Source organism: Pseudorca crassidens, chromosome 10 (genome assembly GCF_039906515.1).
Source record: "Pseudorca crassidens isolate mPseCra1 chromosome 10, mPseCra1.hap1, whole genome shotgun sequence".
Lineage (NCBI taxonomy): Eukaryota > Metazoa > Chordata > Mammalia > Artiodactyla > Delphinidae > Pseudorca > Pseudorca crassidens.
Window position 1 is genome coordinate 68,238,906 of NC_090305.1, and position 24,808 is coordinate 68,263,713.

The window sequence follows — 24,808 nt, forward strand, 5'->3', positions numbered from 1 at the left end:
AGGGGAGTGAGTGGGGACTAAAATTATTCTACCTAATACCTTTGCTGCAGTTCTTACCCTTGGATCAGTATCCTCCTCTTCCTCATCAGGGTTATAGGTCTCAGCACAGACTAAATTTGGAGAGAAAATAAAGAGAAAAATAAATAAAACAGATGTGTGTTTTACTGGAAAATAGGAAGTGGACACAATTTTTTTTTATTCACTGTTTTCTAAAGCTATAATGATTTTTGTAATCCCTTCCTTCAATTAACAAATATATTAAGTCCCTAGTAATGCCAGGCATTCTGTTAGTAATGAAAAGCCAGCTCTCTAGGGATTGGTAGTCCAAACAGGAGAGAGATGATAAAAAATATTATCTACTAAATTCTATGGTAGTAGCAAGGACAAGCAAGGAAGTAATATCTCTGCTGAGCTATGAAGCAGGGATGGAAAACCAAAAAGTACAGTATATGCAATATAAACATATGGATATGGAATTGGAGTAATTATGAAAAGAATAAGTTGAAATAAAATATCTCAACATCATTATGTACATGAATGACTTAAAAGTAAGAATTTTTTTTTTTTTTTTTTTTTTTGTGGTAAGCGGGCCTCTCACCGCCATGGCCTCTCCCGTTGCGGAGCACAGGCTCCGGACGCGCAGGCCCAGCGGCCATGGTTCACGGGCCCAGCCACTCCGCGGCACGCGGGGCCCTCCCGGACCGGGGCACGAGCCCGTGTCCCCCACATCGGCAGGCGGACCCTCAACCACTGCGCCACTAGGGAAGCCCAAAAAGAATTTTAAACAAAGTAAATACTATGTGCCAGGTTCTGTTCTAGGTACAGTATTATATAAATCTAAAACCAACTTGATTTTCTTTGCAGGTAACCTGTGTTTGCACCAGCGGGCCACAGGACGTGTCTTTGTTGTAAAGCAAAGATTTAAAAAATATTAACTGAACAATTGTTTATAATAGCAGAATATCATAAATGATATAAGTACCCATTTGAATCATACAGCTATAAGAAAGAACGAGGAAAATCCCCATAGGCTAATAAATAGTGAGTTCTAGGGGAAAAAAAGGCAAAAAAAACCAAGGTGAAGAATATACTACATAGTATGCTGTCCCTTCCATAAAGAAGGACTTCCATGATAAGAATTGGGGAAGGGGGACTTCCCTGGTGGTCCAGTGGTTAAGAATCCACCTTCCAATGCAGGGGAAGCGGATTCGATCCCTGGTTGGGGAACCAAGATCCCACATGAAGCGGGGCAACTAAGCCTGCATGCTGCAACCACTGAGCCTGTGCACTCCAGAGCCCAAGCACCACAACTAGAGAGGAGCCCACGTGCCTCAACAAAAGATCCAGCATGCTTCGGGGAAGATCCTGTGTGCCGCACCTAAGACCCAATGCAGCCAAAAAACAAGGTGGGGAGGAAGGGGATAAATACATAAATATGAATATATATACAAAAAATTTAACATATTTATTTTTTCAAAAGGAAACAAGAGAAGGATAAACCAGACAGTAGTAAAACTGTTTCCTAGAAGGTAGGCAGAAACAAAAAAGAAGGGATAGGGAAGGGAATGAAACTTCTCTAAGAAAATTCTTTTATATAGTTTTGACAGTTAAGCCATGTTAAAATGTTTTATATACTTAAAAAATTAAATTGATAAGGATGGAGGGACCCTAAAACTGAATACAAAGAGAAACAAATGAACCTAACCACATATCAGGTTGATAACATAACCACAGAGAAGGAAAGGAGAATTATTTTAAGTAGCTTCTGAACATAGTACTGTAACCATCCACCCTCAGTGGGATATATTCCAATGACAAAAAAGAACTGCTATTTCCAGTGGTACAGTAATTCCAAAACTCCTCTGTGTACTACAGTTGTGAGTAAACAAATATACAGCCAGATGTTTTTCACTGGAGAAAAGGGGAATAAAATTATGGAACAGAAGAAGGGTTAGAATTGGAGATGTCAGTACAAGTCATGATTTTAAAATCTTACCCTTAGGTGTTACAATGGTAGACACAATGAATTATCTAGTGAATAAAAAAGTTAGTGTACTCACTAACAAAACTGTTTTGCCAGGAATGATCTAGATGTGATCACTGGTGTTGCCCAGAATGCAACAAAATAAAGGCAATGATATTTTGCATTCTATGAGCATTTTGTAGTGGACCTTTCTAATCTTCATTCCTCTTACAGCCTTAATCTACCAAATTCATTCATAAGCCTTGTATTATTTGTTAGGGTTTATTTCTTATTTGTTAGCAGGCAAGAAATATAAAAGTTTCTTGACCCTATGCTCAATTCTTTTGTATGATGGCTAAAAATCTCTACATATCTATAAAGAGGGGATAAGATGATACATACCACTCTCAATTTAACTCCTGATTTCTTACAGACATTTACTCATTGCAGCCCTGGTCTAGCTTGCATCCCAGCTTCCCCTTCCTCATTGATTCTCTGACCTAATGGAATACCTGAGAAATGGTGACTCCTAGCATGACCTGTACACAGGACTCCCTTCCCTGCCCAGCCTACTTGTGTGGACCACGCCTTCTGTACTGTAATGCCATCAACACTCTGCCTGTCTAACAGGGACCCAGTATCCTTAAATAGATGGAGAAAAATCAGGGAGAAGGGAGTAAGAGCATAGGCACCATTCTAGTCCCTAAAACAGTATCAGGTAATGTTCTGCAGAGAGTGCTGCCCAGCCCCTGGTGGTGCAGGCTTTTGTAGCTGAGCCAGGGAAGTGATAATGGGATGTAGATAATGACTTTCTTTCTATCTTTCTCCAAGCCATTCCTGTTTCCACAAGGAAACAAGTTTATCTCAGATCTGTCCTAAAGATTAAGGCAGACACCTTCCTGAGTTCCTAGATGTTATTGCTGCCTCTTTTCACATCTTCATAGGTATTTGGGTTGGGGCTGACGAAGCAGCCAGAGGGCAGCTAACCAGATAGTATTTTAAACTGCAAACCTCTTGGTTCTTTGCACTCTTGATTAATGTTGTCATTATCAACCCAGCTTTCTAAACCAGAAATTTGGAACTCACCATGGCTTCCTTCTTTCACCTCTTACCCAATGAATACATCAGATTCTACCTCAGAAATATTCTCATATTTGACCTTTATTCAGCCTACTCTGCTACTCCTTGGTCCAGGATTTCAAAATGTCTTCTTAGAAATACGCATTTAAAAAAAACTCATTTTGGAGACAGATGGATATATGAGTATTATTATACTAACTGTCTCTACTTTTGCATATGTATGAAAATATTCATTTAAGAAGTTGAAAATAATAAGCCTTTAGTGATGAGACTGACAGGATCTTACTGATAATGACACTTAGTCTTGAGCTAGCCTATTTCCAGGCTTGCTTTTCCTCTGAGTTTGGAGGAAAGTATTTTAGCAACTTAGCTCATTTTTATATTTTTAGACAATGTAACTGAGGCAACAAATGTTATAGTTTTTAAGTCTTAAGGTACAGCACTATGATTTAAACAAAAGTAGTTATTTGCATTAAAATTTTTAATGTTTCTATTTGTGAAAAACATTATATCTTTATTTTTTTAAACTGGTTTTCATTTTTTCCCTTTTCTTTTGAACATCAGACTCAGCTCCCTTTTCCCTCTTCCTTTGTTTACCCTCAACCTCTCTACTTTCTGGTACCGATCCCGAATTACTTTTCTCATTTTCTATATAAAAAATCCATTTTTAAGTGTCTATGTGATTGTTGCCCCTTATGGTTCTACACATCAGGAAACCTGTCTCAGTGTGGGGAGTCCCAGAGTCTGTGTCATCCCCTATGCAGCCTCAAGACCTACACTGAATGTCGGACTTCCCTGGTGGCGCAGTGCTTAAGAATCCACCTGCCAATGCAGCGGGCATGGGTTCGAGCCCTGGTCCAGGAAGATCTCACATGCCATGGAGCAACTAAGCCCGTGCACCACAACTACTGAGCCTGTGTGCCACAACTACTGAAGCCCACGCGCCTAGAGCCTGTGTTCTGCAACCAAGAGAAGTCACCACAATAAGCCCGCGCATGGCAACAAAGAATAGACCCCGCTCGCCACAACTAGAGAAAGCCCACGCACAGCAAAGTCTCAACCCAGCCAAAAATCAATCAATCAATAAACAAATTTTTAAAAAAAGACCTACACTTTTTAGGTCATGAGATGGTCAAGACCTATTGAAGATGAAGACTAAAAGAGCAGCACAGCCCCTCATTTGAGGGAATTAATTTTGCCACAGTTCTCCAGCAGATGTCACTAGTTAGTAATCGGAAACAGTACAAAGTAACAACAGATTATCCAGCAGAATTTCCTCTTCTAAATTTTAACTGGTGCTTCTTCCATCCAGAAACGTGAATCACTAAAATGTGTTTGTGAGAGAAAATCCCCTCATTTCTACAAAGAAATGAGCCCAGATCCTGGTCACAGGCATGAGGCCCTGTGCTGTCCTGCCAGCGCCCATGAAGAGTTGATATAGCCTGGGTATATTAGTCAGCTAGGGCTGCCATAACAAAATACTACAGACTGAGTGGCTTAAACAACAGAAATTTATGAAACAAAAGGGTTTTTCTTTTTTGGATGAAGTTTTTTTTTTAAATATTTATTTATTTATTCGGCTGTATTGGATCTTAGTTGCAGCACATGGGATCTTTCATTGTGCCACGCAAACTTCTCTCCAGTTGTGGTGCGAGCTTGCACAGCGCGCCGGGCTCAGTAGTTTTGGCACGTGGGCTCTACAGTGCGTGGGCTTAGTTGCCCTGTGGCATGTGGGATCTTAGTTCCCCAACCAGGGATCGAACCCGCATCCCCTGCATTGGAAGGAGGATTCTTAACCACTGGACCACCAGTGAAGTCCCTGGATGAAGTTTTTAAATGAACAGAATCACACTAACGTTTTAAACTGAAAGACAGTTAACACTAATTTAGAACTATTTAAAGAAAACTGCATTTAAGGAATTTATGGACTGTCTTCATTTGATGCATTTAACACTTGATGTAGAGGGACTGTTCTGCTAGAAGGATTTGGAAGGTACAGATTTTCAATTCCAGTGATTTGCAAGGGAGAGGCAGCATCAAGGAGGGGAAAAGCTCATCTATGAAGCTACACTCACTGGAGTCTGAGCTTACGTCCATCTGTTGCTCAGTCACTATTTCTCTATGTCCCCAGTCCTTGGTCTCTTCAACGCTAAGAGGGGATAACAACAGTAGAACCATGTTAAAGGGTTAATAATAGGAGGTGACATTTAAACTTAGGGCCGGGCTCACAGGAGACACTCAACAACTGTTAGCTCTCCTATGCTGCTTTACTTTCCAGATTATTATTCAGTCAGACACCCTGAATTGTTGAAGTCTCTTCTGCAGTGTTTGACACAGCACATGTCCTCACACAACTAGTTTTAGCTGAAATCCTTGGATCACATCAGGAGCCCATTCCCCAACTATCTTTCCAATTTTATTTTATCTCCTCTCCTACAGCCAGAGCAGCCAGTTCCAGTTTATCCCCCTTCAAGTTCTTGAGACATTCTTCCACCTAGAACGCATCCTTCTTGGTACTGGCCAAATAGTAACCATGTTTTTCAACTTCCAGTGCAATTTCTGCCTCCCTCCAAGAAGTGTTTCTTTATTTTATTTCTGCCTCCAGTAATTTCTCTTCCTGATTCCTCAATCCTTCCTTTGTTCCTTCCTTCTGAAGAATGTGAGTGAGCAATACACAAAGTAGCTTTGGTGAGATATGGGAGCAAAAGTCTGACTGGAATGGGCTCAAGAGAGAAGAGAAACTAGAAATATGGACAATTCTTTCAAGGGGTTTTGCTATAAAGATATGGAGAGAGAAAGGGTGGTAGCTAGAGAGGGAAGAGTGATTTTTTTAAAGTTTTATTTTTAAGAATGGAGAGCCAACGATATGTTTCTTTGCTGAGAAAAATAATCCAGTTGAAGAATAAAGATTATGCAGGATAAAGAACAGGTAACTGCTGGAAGGATGAAGGGTTGAGATCTAGTGTACAGGTGGACAACTGGACTCACAGGCAGATTAAGAAGGATAGATGGGGTGGGAGCCTAAGGAAATTCTCTTCTGTTACTTCTGTTTCCTTAGTTAAATTGAGAGGAAGATTATCTGACAGGAATGAGGATGGGGGAGGAGGTGTTGGAGGTTTGGAGAGAGAGAAGAAACGAAAGACTTATTACCTAGGAGAACAGGGGCGTGAAACAAGTATAGAAACACAGTATGATTGCTGCCATCAAGAGCCTACTAGAAGTTAATGATCATGAACTGAAATAAGATCAGTCAACAGGGCTGCGTATTTTCCCTCAACCAAGTACAGCTGTGGTGCAGACACAATAAGTGGAGAATTGGGTTAAACCACAGTGTGGTTTAGCCAAGAAAATAAAAAGGGAAAAGTGAATTGAGGGAAGGTGCCAGGGAATGGTTATAATCACTGATCAAGAAATTTAAGGTTAGTAAAGAGGAAGCGAGAAAGTGAAAAGGAGACAGGATCAATGAGTTCTGAGAGCTGGAGTGGGACAGCAAAGGAGCTGTTTAGAAGACAGCAGGCAGCAGTGGGAGACTGGGATCACTGATTGAGAATATGAAGAGTTGTAATGCTGGTCCTACCACAATACAACCATGGAAATGAGTGGCTGAAGTAGGGTGGAAGACAAGAACCTTGGAGAAGAGGAGGTCAAGGAATGGAAGGACCAGACTGCAAGGATTATCTATGTGGAAATAAGAAGGAACAACCTGGGGGTTATTAGAGGACAAAAACAAGGAGGGGCAGTGGCTGGTAGAATATAATGTGAGGTTTGAAGTCGGAGGGTTTTAGGGAGGAGGGAGAGAGAATGGCCTGGAAGCAGCAATGAGGAACAGTAGAGATATTCACCCACCTCCTGTCAGTGTTACAAGGAAAGTGAACGAGAAATGAGCCATTTGAAAAGCCTGCAGGGCAGGCCAAGTTTCAGCTAGATCAGGAAGATGAAGACTGCACTCAGAGAACAGGCTCTGTTCTCTGAGTTTACGGATTTAGCTGAAGACTGACCAAGAGTTCCAGAGGGTATAAGAAAGGGTACATAGGGATGCTAAAGGGTAGTACTTCGGAACCATGCTATCTGTGGGCACTTTATCACCTCAACTGTTGCAAGTTACTTAACCTCTGCTTTGCCCCCAAGTTTCCCTATCCATACAATGGGATAATCATAGCATGTATCTCAGTGTTAGTCTGAGGATTATATTCAACAATACAAGGCAGGCATTTAGAAAGACCTTAAAAATGTGCACCTAGCACACAGCCTGCACTCAAAAAATGTTAGCTATTGCTAACAAGCTATTTGCTCTCCTGAATAATCATTATGGACTCTATTAAGAATCCCTTTTTTTCACTTAACATTTGAATGATATTAAAAAGTTTTAACTCTTCAGTAAGATTGTAAAAGCTAAGGGTAGGGATAATACCCAGTACTCGTCTGAGTCCTCCGTAGAGTTCAAGGACTGAACCACATTGACGGAGAGGCTATGCAGCAATTCATCAGATGTGACCAGAGGTCTGTGACCTCTGGAGGAGATGTCACTGCACTCTCCATTCCCCAGGCCTGTCCCACAGATGTCAAGAGCTATTACTAATCTTTGGTAAAAAGGGGTGCAGGGATGAACAGAAATGGGAGATAGTAGCTCATGGGTCTCATACTAGCCTCAATTTCTATTCTATTTCCTCTCTGTAAGACTTTTTTTTTCTTTTTTGGCTGCACCTCACGGCATGTTGGGACCCCCCCCCAACTAGGGATCGAACCCGCGCCCCCTGCAATGGAAGTGCAGAGTCCTAACCACTGGACCACCAGGGAAGTCCTGCCTCTGTAAATGACTTTCTATAAGTAACAACACATTCTTCAAACTCCTTTCAACAGACTTTGGTGTACAACCTTACCAAAAACTTTCTCAAAACATAAATGAGCAGATTTTCTCAAAGAAAATGATTGAGGGATAGGAAAGAGATTCTAAGCCTTATCAGATATTAGGTCATATGACAATTTAAAGTCAAGAAACCTTCCCAGAACAAGGGGATATGAAAGAATGATGTGACACATACAGCTCGCATAGCAATTTTGAAACACATAAACATCCCAACTGTACAATCAAACAAACTCCACATGTATCTAAAAGTCAAGCATCTTATTATAAGAAAAACTTTCAGAAAACATATTTATCAGCTCTATGAAAAAATGGGGACCTTCTCAGCTTAGGAATAATCATGAAAAAAAAAAGAGTAGTGTTCAAGGTACCAGTCACAGATCAAAATTTTTGAGTCAATAAAAAACAGCAAAATTAAAATAAGTAGCACACCAACCTGGAAAATTTTGTATTAAAAATTTCAAAAGGTTAAAAATCATGATAGGGGCTTCCCTGGTGGCGCAGTGGTTAAGAATCTGCCTGCCAATGCAGGGGACATGGGTTTGAGCCCTGGTCCGGGAAGATCCCACACACCGTGGAGCAACTAAGCCCACGTGCCGCAACTACTGAGCCTAAGCTCTAGAGCCCACGAGCCACAACTACTTAGCCTTCGTGCCACAACTACTGACGCCTGCGCACCTAGAGCCCGTGCTCCGCAACAAGAGAAGCCACCGCAATGAGAAGCCTGCACACCGCAATGAAGAGTAGCCCCCGCTCTCCTCAACTAGAGAAAGCCCGCACACAGCAACGAAGACCGAAGATAGCCAAAAGTCAATCAATCAATCAATCAATAAATTAAAAATCATGATAGAAATTTATTCACACTTATAAAAAATAATCTCGAGCACAACAGATAAAAGGGAAAAATATCATCAAACTAGTCCCATACAAGAAAATAAAATAGATTTCCCATATTTGGAAAACGTTCATTTTTGGTTAATAATCAAACGAATCCCAAATAAAACAATTTGAGATATATCTTACATCTAAATTAAAGGAGTATGTTTCTAAGTCAACAATATAAAAATATATTAAAAAAATAAATGAAAGGAGTAGGCACTGCCTATGTTAGTGAGATGGTGGTGGAAAAGAGGTCTTTGCAGGGTGTCTTTCTCCCTGTAGCCTATTTTGTAGACTATCTCTAGTAAGCAATACACAGAAAAAGCCAAGGCAACGCTCAGTCTCTGACCAGAGAATGCTACTTCCAGCACTATTACTGAGGAAGTAATTTAAGTGGCTCAACAATGTAAGCAAGAAGCTAATGGCAAGCATAATATAGAATGCCAGAAGAAGTAATATGAAAAGTTGTTTTTAGAAGCCATAATTATGAACATGGAAAAATATTAATGACATAAATGAGACAAACTGATTATAATAATATAAAAATAAGTACATATACACTCCGAACTTAAAATGAAACAGAATGAAGGAACCACAGGTAATTTTTATAATGTTCTATAATGCTATCAACTTACCTTTTATTAAAAAGATCACTTTATTTTTATTTACGATAATCCCATCTTAAAATAGCATTTCAGTAGTATGCTATGAAAAAGAACACATACCTGATACTCGCCGCCGATCAAATCTGTTAGGAACTGGAACTGCAAAACAAAGAAGCAATGTTTAGTCATCATTGTATCACATGACTCCATCTTTATCCTCCCTTTTTGCAAAGATCTTTGACAACAGAACTAGGAACCTCAATACCAAGTGGTGGATCAATTCATATTCGTCCATAATCAGCCAGAGACAGTGGTTCAACAAGATCACATAAAGACAATATAAAGAATAATATATGTCTTTGAAAACAAGCTCTTTATAACTTCAACGTGGGTGGCAATTCTATTTCTGTTGACATCCAAGTTCCACCTAATTTGTATCACACCAAATGAATAAGAAGTCTACTAAATTTACTGGTAATTTTATGATATCAAATAGTTAAATTTTCTTCTTTTAAAGATAATCCCAAGACCTGCTAGACCTGCATTTACATTTCATTTTAAAATAACTTAATGAGGGACTTCCTTGGTGGCGCAGTGGATAAGACTCCTCGCTCCCAATGCAGGGGGCCCAGGTTTGATCCCTGGTCAGGGAACTAGATCCCACATGCATGCCACAACTAGGAGTTCGCATGCCCACGTGCCACAACTAAGGAGCCCACATGCCACAACTAAGGAGCTGGTGAACTGCAACTAAGGAGCCCGCCTGCCACAACTAAGACCTGATGCAACCAAATAAATTAAAAAATAAATATTTTTTAAAAAATAAAATAAAATAATGAGTATTACACTAAAATAAAAAATTAACCATGAAGTTATACTCTCCCTCAATACAGGTGGATTTTCTCCACCCACAGTCACTGTATTAATCAGAAAAATTGATCATGTTTTTAGGTTAAAACAAAAAAAAAAAGTTGTTTGCTAATTTTTCCTACTTTTCACCTAACATTCCTTATGTTTGATGGTTATCTAAATTCTTACCACTGAACTATATATCATTTAAACAAGGTGGAGGGACTTCCCTGGTGGTACAGCAGTTAAGAATCTGTCTGCCAATGCAGGGGACACGGGTTTGAGCCCTGGTCAGGGAAGATCCCACATGCCGCAGAGCAACTAAGCCCATGCAGCCCATGAGCCACAACTACTAAGCCTGCGTGCCACAACTACTGAAGCCCACGGGCCTAGAGCCCATGCTCCGCAACAAGAGAATCCACCACAATGAGAAGCCCGCACACAGCAATGATGGGCAGCCCCCACTTGCCGCAACTAGAGAAAGCCCGCAAACAGCAACGAAGACCCAATGCAGCCAAAAATAAATTTATAAAAAAAAAAAAAAAGGTGGTTTTTTTCACCTTCAAACATTAATCTGATTAATTTTATTTTTAAAATATATAAAATATGCCTTATAACCCTCCAAAAAACAGAAATTTGAGGATTAGTGAAAAACAAATTGAAGATGGCTCAGAGAGCCAAACTCTAATGCGAGGTCTCTGAAAAAAACATAGACCCAGGAAGGAGGCAAATGCTCATTCATCTTAACAGGATTAGGATTATCTTTTTGCACAGCACAGGGTCAAAGTCATGTTATTGGAACAAATAGGCAAATAGTCAAAAGAAAACCCCAGCATTCCTGAAAGTACCTACAATAGTCTGTCACTACTTCTTCAATAAAAAGTGGATTAGTCAAAATTAATCCATCCACCAGGAAAGGAAGTGATTCAGTTCAACAAATATAGGTAGAGTACCTAGTATGTGCCATGCACTACAGTAGACAATTTGGGAGACATTAGTAAACAAAACAAAGATCCCTGATTTCATGGAGCTTGCTTTCTAGCTTGAGAGATGTGGGAGAGTTTCCTTTGATCATCTGAAACACATGTGCTTGTCACTCAGGTAGACAGATGAAATGTACACCAGCATAAACCCTCAACCCAGGCCTCATGGAATTTCCATAATTAAAACCCCATTAAACATTAGTATACAACCTAAAATTATAAAGTACACAGTGAAACAATTTAGTATGGGTGCTATCAGGGGATACTTCAAAGGGTGAGATATCAAGATTATAGAACTATCATAAAAAAAGAAGAGTATGTTTAAAACAAGACATAAAAGAAGGAATCAAAATTTTAAAATGCAAACTTAAAATCAATACTTTCGGGCTTCCCTGGTGGCGCGGTGGTTAGGAGTCTGCCTGCCGATGCAGGGGGCGCGGGTTTGTGCCCTGGTCCGGGAGGATCCCGCATACCGCGGAGCGGCTGGTCTCATGGGCCGTGGCCGCTGGGCCCGTGCGTCCGGAGCCTGTGCTCTGCGACGGGACAGGCCGCAGTGGTGAGAGGCCCGCGTACCGCAAAAAAAGAAAAAAAAAAAATCAATGCTTTCATATATCATGCAAAAAAGACAAAATGATTTTTTAAATTCCTAAAGCACTCCCTCTGTGAAAGAGTTCAAAAGTACTTAAAAAAAAAGTGACTTGCAGTGTAAAATGTAATTAAAAACACAAACATGCTGCCTGATAAATCTATGTGTTATTTCGTTTTAAATTAGTACACATCTTAAAAGCTTTCACAGGGCCAGAGGTCAGCTGCAGTTGGAGCAAGATACAATGCCAAGGCACAGAGAATGTAATTAATGACTACAGCAGACAGAGACCATCTATTGTAATTTCACCACTGCTTAAATAGCCCAAAACAGAGCACATCAGAGTTTATGTGGGTCAAAGTATTCAACCAGTGTAAGTATGAGAAAATCTTCCAGCAGAAAAACAATGCCTAAAATGCTCTCCTTTTCTATTATAAACAAATACATAGGGAATAGGAAGACTTATAATTTAGGTTACCTGATCTGAAAACATGTGCCTCAAAAATATTAACAAATGAAATCTCAGTGGAAACTAAAAGTCATTATTCCTGATTAAATGAACTCATAAATGCTGACATACCCTGAAATTAAAACATGGTTCTTTGAGCAGGTAGAATATTTTATGTGGTGAATATTAAGAACATGCTGGAGAATTTGAAAACATTTCCCAAAGTCTCTCCTATTTTAAACTGAACATGATGGACAATAGAATCTTCACTATGAACATGGTAGAATACGGCATAAAAACCTGGAGAACAGGGACTTCCCTAGTGGCGCAGTGGTTAAGACTCCACCCTCCCAATGCAGGGGGCCCGGGTTCGATCCCTCGTCAGGGAACTAGATCCCACATGCATGCCACAACTAAGAGTTCATATGCCACAACTAAGGAGCCCACATGCCGCAACTAAGGAGTCCTCGAGCTGCAACTAAGGAGCCGGCAAGCCACAACTAAGGAGCCCACCTGCCACAACTAAGACCTGGCGCAACCAAATAAATAAATATTAAACCCAAACCAAACCAAACCCGGAGAACATAATCCAAGCACAGCTAGGGCAGGGCAAAGCTCAGGACTCAAGATTCTACAACTGCTGTGGCAAATAGGCACACTCAACTTAAAGCTGGGCTGGTAGGATGTTAGCAACACCAGCTGTGTACAGAGGCAAATAACAGAAGCAGGGCATTAATGAGGGCCTTGTGTTTGGAGGACCTCAGCATAGTAAAACATAGCACAGAACAGTAAATCTCAAAAGTGGACTACAAAGCACCTGTTAGGGCAGGCCCATTAGAGTGGTTAATCAAACAAAGGGATTGCCAGGAAGGGCTGCCACCAATGCGTGGCAATTATGCTGAGTCTCCATAGGCGGGGGTGAAAGTGCATCTCTGGGCAGATGAAATAACTTGACGAAAGCCCCAAAGGCAAGAAAGTTTTTGGAGAGTGTAAATGTCCCAGGGTGCCTGGAAACATAGATGAGGGAGAAGCAGGGTGTCAAAGGAGGAACACTCAATGATGCAAGAAAAGTCCAAGAAAAGCACCGAGTACCCCATTTAGGGTTCTGAGACCCAATCAATAAACTATGGGACTCATTGGCTCACAATTAAGAAAAAAAACAGAGAACGGAAGGGAAGGAAAACAGAGAAGACAAAAAAAAAAATCCACCATGATTTCACACACAAATTCATTCTGCTTTCTCTATGGGTCAGAAGAGGGAAAGAATGCTGCTATTCTTTCTTTTTGAATTTTTTTTATTTTTAAAATTTATTTATTATTAATTTTTTTGGAGTATGGTTGCTTTACAATGTGATGTGGAGTCTGAGCATCAGTATTTTTTAAAAGCTCCCAAGGATGAAAATCACTACAACAGCGGAGGGAACCAGGTGGAAGCTACAAGGGTACAAGCCAGGCTTCTCTGAATATACCTTATTTGGTTGACTTTGGAACCATGTAAATATTTTACATAATTATAAAATTAAATTTGAAAAAGAAATCCCCAAAACATAAAGCAAACTAACTGTATATTTAATTGGAAGGAGAATCACACAAAGAACTATTTCAAATGACTTTAATTGGATATCCTAGCAGGGTATACTCTAAAGATAACAAGCACTGAAGAAATAGTTTTCAGAAATAATACTGCTAGTCTACGATTCTGAGACTGTTATGTGAGCATTATGGGATAAAGAAAATGAGTAACTGTGTTATTGAATACTGGGATTTCTGGCATTAAAGGATATACATGGGCTTCCCTGGTGGCGCAGTGGTTGAGAGTCCGCCTGCCGATGCAGGGGACACGGATTCGTAACCCGGTTCGGGAAGATCCCACATGCCGCGGAGCGGCTAGGCCCGTGAGCCATGGCCGCTGAGCCTGCGCGTCCAGAGCCTGTGCTCCGCAACAGGAGAGGCCACAACAGTGAGAGGCCCGCGTACCACAAAACAAACAAACAAACAAACAAGAAACAAACAAACAAACAAACAAAGAATATACATTAGGTTGAGTAAAAGCATTATAGTCCTAAGTTTAAACTGGAAATATGACGAACCTCTGGAGTAAAGAGCAGCCCTACCATGCATTTTATGATCTCTACTATTTTTGTCTAAAGAGAAACAGCGTTCCTTGAAGAAATTGCTAATTCCTGGTCTCGAGCTAAACATGTAACAAGACTAGAAAATCTTCTACCAGAAATCAAGGACACTATAAAAGACTGATAGGATCATGTCAAAAGGAATTAGGAGAAAACCTGAAGAGGTTCCCATGACACAAAGATAGGATAATATGAGCATCAAATAAGAACAAAATGACAATGGATAAAACATCAAATACAGTTAAATCTTTAAATTTACACTGATTTGTTACAGGACTTCATTTGTCATCTTTGGCAGATGCTAGAGAACTTATGCTGAAAACAGGTAGATAAAAGCAAAGACTCATCGTTTATCCTGCCTTTTCTGAACAAACTATTCCACAGGGTAACCTAAGAGTTAATGAGGGGAAGTTTTTCCAGCTTATGCATGAAGAAGGAATGATAGAGGGACTTCCCTGGTGGTCCATTGGTTAAGAATCCGCCTTCCAATGCAGGGTACGTGGGTTCGATCCCTGGTCAGGGAACTAAGATCCCACATGCTGTGGGGCAACTAAGCCCACACACCACTACTACTGAGCTTGTGTACCTCAACTAGAGAGCCCACATGCTGCAACTACTGAGCCCCACGCTCGGAGCCTGCACCCCACAACAATAGAGCCTGTGCACTGCAACTACTGAGCCCACACACTCTGGAGCCCGTGTGCCACAACTAGAGAGAAGCCCACGTGCTGCAATGAAAGAGCCCGCATGCTGCAATGAAGATCCTACATGCCACAACTAAGACCCAATACAGTCAAATAAATAAATAAATAAATAAAATATTTTTTTAAAAAAGAAGGAATGATACAATTAGAACAATGCCATTTGCAACCCCAGTGAAATAACGGATATAGCCTAGGCAATGATCAACATGAACATTAGCATCATAAAGGAGAGACCAGTCAGTCTTAAGTGCCTTCTAATGGAAAACACATCAACAGCCACGAAACAGCTGGTGGGGGTAAGGGAGTGGGGGGGTGGAAGAGGGACAAATCTGAATCTGATCAAGCCTATACAGCAGTGGTTCTCAAACTTTAGGGTGCATCAGAATCATTTAGAAAACTACAGGGCCCCTTCCTCAGAGTTTCTGATTCAATAGGCCTGGAGTGAAGCCAAGAATCTGTATTTCTAATAAGTTTCCCAGATGATGCTGATGTTATTGATCCTGGAACCTCATTTGAAAGCCACTGCTCTAGTGCCAATTATGAAATTAGAGGAAAAACAGGGGATGGGGAACTTTGATGCAAACATCATGGGGATGCAATCAGCAAACTGTACATTGTGAAAAAAATCTACAAAATAAACTTTATTCTACAAATAAGCTTCAAAGGAAAAAAGAGAGAGATCAAGAAAGATCCTATAGACTAAAAGAGACTTAAGAGATAAAGCAGCCAAGTGTAATTCTTGGAACCTATCTGGAGATGTATGGAGAAGTTTGAACACAAATCAAATATTTGATACTAAGGAATTATTGTTAATTATTTTAGATGTAATAAAAGTTTTGTGGGTATATTTTTAAAACTAGTCCTTAGAGATATAAACCTAAATACTTATGGATAGAATTATTTCTGAAATTTTTTTAAAAAGGAGGAAGGTGTGGGACTTCCCTGGTGGTGCAGTGGTTAAGAATCCGCCTGCCAATGCAAGGGCCATGGGTTCAATCCCTGGTATGGGAAGATCCCGCATGACATGGAGCAACTAAGCCCGTGCACCACAACTACTGAGCCTGCACTCTAGAGCCCGTGTGCCACAACTACTGAAGCCCGCACGCCTAGAGCCCGTGCTCCACAACAAGAGAAGCCACCGCAATGAGAAGCCCGTGCACTGCAACAAAGAGTAGCCCCTGCTCACCACAAATAGAGAAAGCCTGCGTGCAGCAACAAAGACTCAACACGGCCAAAAATAAATAAATTAAATAAATAAATTTTTAAAAAAGTAAGAGGAAGCTAGTTTGAGTGGGAAAGAGTCATGAGCTGGGGCCACCTTGCCCCAGGTAAGGAGAACTGATTCTGAGAATCTTTCCCTAACTCCTTGTTCAGTAAAATTGTGTGGTAGCTTGAAACTGGCATAGTAATTAAATAAATGGGTAAATACTCCCAAAGAGAAATTAGCAAACACTATAAATTGAATCACCAGCCATGAGTTAATGGAGTTGGGGATAAGTAGATGGGGGGCGGTATTACACTATTCATCTTACTAGTGTCACTAATCGACATTTTCCATCATAAAAAAAAAAGTAGAAAAGAAAATGAGCATTTCTGTAAGGGGACGGGGGAACCAGTGAACAGGGTAATTCTCTTCTTTTTTCAGTATGCGGGCCTCTCACTGTTGTGGCCTCTCCCGTTGCGGAGCACAGGCTCCGGACGCGCAGGCTCAGTGGCCATGGCTCACGGGCCCAGCTGCTCCACGGCATGTGGGATCTTCCCGGACCGCGGCACGAACCCATGTCTCCTGCATTGGCAGGCAGACCCTCAACCACTGCGCCACCAGGGAAGCCCGAGTTATCTATTTTATACATATTAGTGTATATATGTCAATCCCAATCTCCCAATTCATCCCACCACCCCCACCCCCAGCCACTTTCCCCCCTTGGTGGACAGGGTAATTCTTATACAGGTGGTGCATTTACCACTCTGCAAAAGCACTGCCCTAACACATACTTCCAGCCAGTAAACACAGTCACTTATTCTGAAACAACTGGCACCCACAACCCCCTGTCCCCATCCACACTAGTACACTGGACATCTCTCTGGTCCTAAAGTACACACTGCCTAGAAGACCCATCTCTAACCCAGCCCCAATGTCCTGTCAAAGAAGACAGCGCCATTCCAAGGGCTGAGCATTCCTTCTCTATCACAGCACACAAAAATCCCATGTGTCTACTACATCACATAAAAAGCTCCTAAGCTGCAGGGATGGGGAATTTCCTACCACTTTTTGTCTAGTACAGGCCTTGTCATACACAGACACTAAATGTAAATGGGCTAAATGAATGATTGCCTATTACCTGGGCTGGAAAGGACTAAAAGCCATGCCCCCTTTCTTGGGTATATCATCTTATCAACTCACATTTGGCCACCAATTTAAGTTGAATTATAACAGGAATATAAAACTATTCTGACACCAACTGGTGAACTTCAATACAATTCTGATGCTAATGACCCAGAGTAGCATCGGATTCCATAGTTCAAGGACATGGTTCCCAACAAGACTGTCCTTACTCCAGTTGCACTTTGGTGGTCCGCAGGCCAACAACATTTCTGAACAACTGGCTACAAATTCAGAGGTTCCCACAACTCCTCAGGTTTGATTTGCTAGAACAACTCACAGAACTTTAGAAAGCACTATACTTATTATTACAGTTTTATTAGAAAGGATACAAATCAGGACTAGCCAAATGAAGATACACATAGGGCAAAGTCTGGAAGGGTCCTGAACACAGAGTTTCCATGCCCTCTCCTCATAGAATCAAGGTGCATCAGGGACTTCCCTGGTGGTCCAGTGGTAAAGAATCCGCCTTCCGATGCAGGGGACACAGGTTTGATCCCTGGTCTGGGAAATAAGAACCCACATGCTGCGGGGCAACTAAGCCCGTGGCACCACAACTACAGAGCCCAGGCACCTCAACAAGAGAGCCTGTGGCCCGCAAACCACAGAGCCCACATGCCCTGGAGCTCGCATGCCACAACTAGAGAGAGGGAAACCTGCACGCCAAAAAGAGCCCACGTGACACAACGAAAGATCCCATGTGCCGCAACTAAGTCCTGATGCAGCCAAAAAAAAAAAGGAATCAGGGTGCATTATCCTCCAAGCATATCACCAACCAGGAAGCTCCACCAAGCTCTGATGTTCAGAGTCTTATTGGGGTTTCAATCCATAGATATGACTGACTGAATCAGGGGCCATGAGATTAACCTCCATCTCCAGCCCCTCACCTTTCCCCAGAGGTCAGATTGGCTCAAAGTCCCAGTGTTCTGATTATATGGTTAGTCTTTCTGGTGACCAGGCCCCATCTTGAATCATCTCATAAACATAAACTCAGATATGATCCAAGAGGGCTCATGAAAAACAAAAATACTCCTATCACTTGGGAAATTCTAAGAGTTTTGGAAGTTCTGTGCCAGGAATCTGGGACAAAGGCCAGACACATTCTTTATTATTCAACAAAAACAAACTGTGAAAACTCCCTAGCCAACTTACAAAAATAAAGACAAGCATTTAAAAAGATATGCAAGACCACTCATTTTAGGGTGCTAAATCCCATTCTCACTTATTAGCATTTCAGATACCACTCATCTACTAGACTTATACACCATTTTTACAATTTGGTATGCATTAAATTGAACCATACTCTGAGAATTATCTACAGATTGCTAGAAAAAAACCCTGGAGCATCACCAACCAGATGGGGCTTCTCCTTCTGGTTGAGAAACCAACCCATTAGTTGAGCATTGGACACTTGGTCTAGTAATGGCAAGACAAATCAGCTGCCCTGTTAATGATCATGGAGTCACCAAACAAAAAAGGTTCAATCTTTCTGAAAAGAGCCATCAAGAACATGACAAAACGTGATAAATATATGTATTTACAGCATGAAGCAAATTCTCCTCTAATCATAATTTTACTTTTGTTTAAAAATAATGGATGCCTCAAAAAAAGTGTTTAATTATAACACTGCAAACTGAACAATAATTCTCCAGCCACTGGTTTATCCAAATTTTGACATCACTAGTCACTGTCTTCACATACAATATCTTGTGGGTATCACATCTCAAAACTGTTGTTAACAAATTCCCTAGCAGTTATCAGGTCTTGGACTAAGAAAAACTCAAGCCATCTTTTTTTTTTTTTTTTTTTTGCATACGCGGGCTTCTCACTGTTGTGGCCTCTCCCGTTGCGGAGCCTGTGCTCCGGATGCACAGGCTCAGTGGCCATGGCTCACAGGCCCAGCCTCTCCGCGGCATATGGGATCTTCCCAGACCGGGGCACGAACCCGTGTCCCCTGCCGCCTGCATCGGCAGGCGGACTCTCAACCACTGCGCCACCAGGGAAGCCCAAGCCATCTATTTTTGAATCTTAAATTCATTTAAATGGAACCTCAAATGCAAAAGAAAAATTACAAGCTAAACACGCCTACCTTTTTTTTTTTTTCTACGCCTACCTTTTTTAAAATTCCAGAGTCATACACTAAATTTTACACTAAACAGGAAAAACTACCTGAGAAAAACTTATTGTGAGAATATAATACGCAAGAACAGCCCTAGCAGACCATATGTTTTTATCTTTTTAAATTTGAAGTATAATTGACTTACAATATTATATTAGTTTCAGACGTACAACACAGTAATTTAATATATTTATATACTACAAAATGATCACCCTGGTAACTCGTTACCATCTGTCACCATAAAAAATTATTACAATGTTATTAACTATATTCCCTGTGCTGTACATTACATCACTGTGACTTACTTGTTTAATTACTAGAAGTCTGTACCTCTCAATCTCCCTCACCTATTTCATTCATCCCCCGACTTCACTCCCCTATGGTAATCACCAGTTTGTTCTCTGTATCTATGAGTCTGTTTTAATACATTTGTTTGTTTTATTTGTTAAATTCCACATATAAGTGAAATCATACAGTATTTGTCTTTCTCTGTCTGACCTATTTTGCTTAGCATAATACCCTATAGGTCCATCCATGTTGTCATAAATGGCAAGATTTCATTCTCTTTTTTAGCTGAGTAATATTCCACTATGAATGTATACCACATCTTTATCCATTCACCTATCAATGGGCACTTAGGCTGCGTCCTTATCTTGTAAATAATGCTGCCTTGAGCGTAGCAGTGCATTTATTTTTCTGAATCAGTGTTTTTCTTTTCTTTGAAAAAATACCTGGAAGTGGAATTGCTGAGTCATATGGTAGTTCTATTTTAAATTTTTTGAGAAACTTCTATACTGTTTTCCCTTAGCTTAAATATTCACCGCTATGAGAGTCAAGTAAGTAAAAGACAAGGCCTTGAATCAAGGGCACAAATAAGTAAAACCTTAGGGCTTCCCTGGTGGTGCAGTGGTTAAGAATCCACCTGCCAAAGCAGGGGACATGGGTTTGAACCCTGGTCCAGGAAGATCCCACATGCCGTGGAGCAACTAAGCCCGTGCGCCACAACTACTGAGCTTGAGCTCTAGAGCCCGCGCGCCGCAACTACTGAAGCCTGTGCGCCTAGAGCCTGTGCTCCTCAACAAGAGAAGCCACCACAAAGAGAAGCCCGCGCACCACAACGAAGAGTAGCCCCCGCTCGCCGCAACTAGAGAAAGCCCGGGCGCAGCAATGAAGACCCAATGCAGCCAAAAATAAATAAATAAATAAATAAAAGAAGTAAAACCTTAAATTACCCTTTAAATTAAATAACAGCTAAAGCAAATAACACTCCTCTCCAGTTTCTGAATAAGAGATGTCCCCAGTTTTTCTCTCCATTCTAAGCCACCTCCCCACCCGCCATTCTAGGACCTTGCTCCATCAGATGCTACCTCTCCACTGGCTCACTTCCCTCTGCATGTGAACATGCTAATTGTGACTCTAACCTAATAAAACAAAACCAAAGACCTTCCCTCATACCTGTACTTCTTCAAGCTACCACCAGGTCCTTTCTTTACTTCTTCAAAATGTACTCCCCATTCCCTGTCTGAGTCTTCTGCAGCCCGCGTCTCCCTCCCTCCCTCCCTCCCTGTCTCTCTCTCTCTCTCTCTCTCTCACACACACACACACACACACACACACAAACACACACAAACACACACAAACTCCCTGACCCACTGGCACCTGACCTCTTCTACCACAACCCCACTGAAGCCTCTATCCTGTCCCTGGAATTACAGCTGGGTCCAATCATTTCAACACTGGCCTTACCCAACTTGACCTCTTCACTGCTTGCAACACCACTGATGCCCAGTTTAGTTCCTACCTTAGCTCCCTTCTCTGTGCTCCCACAATATACTCTGTGATAGCAGTCTCCAAAATCAGCTCCTCAGTCATAAACTCACTCATGTACTCAACAAGATCTTTTTAAGTATACATTATAGGCCTGGCTGTATGCTAAGTGCTGAAGACAAAGAAAATGAAAATTCCCCATCCTCACAGAGCTTCTGTTCTATTGAGAGAAAAATAACAAAAACCAAATAAGAATTCTAGATCATTACTTGAGCTCTAATGTAACCAGAGGGACCCACTCTAGGCAGGGCAATCTGGAAAAGCCTCTCTAAAGCTGAGGCTTAAACGAAGAGGAGCCAGCTGGTCAGAGCCACAGAAGAAAGATTCAGGAAGGACCAACAGCAAACACAGACTACTTAGAGAGAGAAAGAGCCAGGCAACAAGTGTAGCAGGCAAGGATGGATAGGGCAACAGAGAGAAGGTAGAGAGAAAAATATGGATCAAATCTTGCAGGACTGTGTGAACCACAGAAGATATGTGAATTTCATTCCACTTGCAATGAGGGGATTTGAACTGAAGATTGATATGATCTGGTCTCCGTTTTAAAAAAATCTCCCCAGCTACTGGGTGGAGAATGAACTAGAGAGAACAAGGCATTTGAGATAAGAAACTTCTGTGGTTGTCCAAGGGAAAGAAGAGAGCTAGGGTAGAAACACAGAAAAAGCAGACTAGGTATGAAACTCAAAGCACAGCAACAAAAGAAAAAAATAGATAAACTGAACTTAATCAAGATTTAAAAGTGTGCTACAAGAATATAAAAAGACAACTCACAAAATGGGAAAAATATTTGCAAATCACATATAGGGTAAGAGACTAGTATCCAAAATATATAAAGAACACTTACAATTCAACAACAAAAAGACAAATAACCCAGTTAAAACATAGACTCAGGACCTGAATAGACACTTTGAAGAAGAAGATATACCAATAGACAACAAGCACATGAAAAGATGTTCAACATTATTAGTCATTAGAGAAATGCAAATCAAAACCACACCAAAGGGGCTTCCCTGGTGGCGCAGTGGTTAAGAATCTGCCTGCCAATGCAAGGGACACGGGTTCAATCCCTGGTCCAGGAAGATTCCACATGCCGCAGAGCAACTAAGCCCATGTGCCACAACTACTGAGCTTACGCTCTAGAGCCCACGAGCCACAACTTCTAAGCTCACGTGGCACAACAGAGTAGCCCCCACTCTGCCACAAGTACAGAAAGCCCGCGTGCAGCAACAAAGACCCAACGCAGCCAAAAATAAAATAAATAAAATTTAAAAATAATAATAATACCGGTCCGGGAAGATCTCACATGCCGCGGAGAGGCTAGGCCCGTGAGCCATGGATGCTGGGCCTGCGCGTCCGGAGCCTGTGCTCCGCAACGGGAGAGGCCACAACAGTGAGAGGCCCGCGTACGCAAAAAAAAAAAAAAAAAAGTTCTAATCACAATAAAGTTTACCTGTGAGGTGATGAATGTTAACTAATCAGTTCACAATATATACATATATGAAATTATGTTATATACTGTAAACTAATACAATGTTATATGTCAATTAAATCAACTATACTCCAATATAAAATAAAAATTTAAAAAATTTTTTAAAATTTCCCAGTCTGATATTGTGATATAACAAGAAATATATATTTGGTTTTCAGCCCAGATTCCTGGCAGAGCTCCTAAAGCCTGAAATTTCCTCAGTGACAGAGGTGAGAGGAGAGTCTTTTGTTATTCAAAATAAGTCCCTTTCAACCAAACTGAGTTTATGCTAATGAGGTGACACTTGAAAGATGAAGACCGGTTATGAGAAGAAAAACCCTGTGATTAGAGGGCTGGAAATTTCAGCCCTACACCTTGACCTACAGGGAGGGACTATGAGCTGGGGATTGAGTTCATCCTTGATGATTTAATCAATCATGCCTATGTAATGCACCCTCCATTAAAAACCCTAAATGAAGGGGTTCTGAGAGCTTCCAGGTTGGTGAACACATTGAGGTATGGGAAGGTGGTCTGCTCGGAGAGGGCACAGAGCTTCTGTGCCCCTTCCTACATACCTTGACTTATGCATCTCTTTCATTTCGTTGTACCTAGTTGTATTCTTTATAATAAGCCAGTAACAGTAAGTAAAGCACTTTCCTAAGTTCTGTGAGCCATTTGAGCAAATTATCAAACTTAAAGTGGGGTCATGGGACCCCAAATTTATAGCTGGTCAGTTCGAAGTACAGGAGGCCTGGATTTTTGATTAGCGTCTGAAGTAGAGGGCAGTCTTTTGGGACTGAGCATTAACCTGTGCAGTCTGCACTAACTCCAGGTAGTTAGTGTCAGAAGTGTCTTGAGTAGAGAAACAACAGTTTTTCTTTTACCTAGTATCTTTGTTAACGGTATATCCCCCTAGTACTCCAAGAATCATACCAGGTTCACCCCAGGTCAGGGTGAACCTTGACTTTCCTCTCTTCCTCACCTTCTAAAAGTAGGGATTCAATAATTCTTATCAACTCTATCAAAATAAGTATCTCAAATATACAGTCACATATTGAACATAAGCAGACATTAGATGAAGATAAAGGTTCAACATTCTTAAAATGAATAAAATTGAAAGTAAAACACTGAGAAATTTTTCCAAAAGTTAATTCTTTTCAAAAAATTTTAATACCTTGTGCTTCAAGTGTACAACAAATTTGGGTGATCATTTCATAATGTATGCAAAATGTCAAAACACGATGTAGTACATCTGAAACTAACATAATATACAGCATGTCAATTGCATTTTAAAAAAATTTTTATTGAAATATAGTTGATTTACAATGTTGTGTTAGTTTCAGGTGTACAGCAAAGTGATTCAGTTATACATATATATATACATATTCTTTTTCAGATTCTTTTCCATTATTGGTTATTACAAGATAATATTAAGTAGAGTTCCCTGTGCTATACAGTATGTCCTTGTTGGTTATCTCTTGTATATATAGCAGTGTGTATATTTCAATCCCAAACTCCTAATTTATCCCTCCCCTCTTTCCCCTTTGGTAACCATAGGTTTGTTTTCTATGTCTGTAAGTCTATTTCTGTTTTGTAAGTAAGTTCATTTGTATCATTTTTTTAGATTCCACATATAAGTGACATCATACGGTATTTGTCTTTCTCTATCTGACTTACTTAACTTAGTATGATAATCTCTAGGTCCATCCATGTTGCTGTAAATGGTTTTATTTCATTCTTTTTTTATGACTGAGTGGTATTCCATTGTGTGTGTGTGTGTGTGTGTGTATCTCACATCTTCTTTGTCCATTCATTTGTCAATGAACACCTAGGTTGCTTCCATGTCTTGGCTATTGTAAATAGTGCTGCTATGAACACTGGGGTGCATCAACTGTATTTTAATTTTTTTAACTATACA

General features: G+C 40.8%; 1 protein-coding gene across 1 annotated transcript in view; it reads right to left on the reverse strand.

The window, feature by feature from the left end:
* PRKAR2A (protein kinase cAMP-dependent type II regulatory subunit alpha) overlaps nucleotides 1–24,808 on the reverse strand; it is an 80,372-nt gene that overhangs the window by 33,042 nt on the left and 22,522 nt on the right. Inside the window, exons 2-3 of the mRNA XM_067754338.1 lie at nucleotides 9,512–9,550; nucleotides 58–110 (exon numbers count right to left, since the gene is read on the reverse strand). Coding sequence (XP_067610439.1) covers nucleotides 58–110; nucleotides 9,512–9,550 — 92 coding nt within the window. The remainder of the gene's footprint in view (nucleotides 1–57; nucleotides 111–9,511; nucleotides 9,551–24,808) is intronic.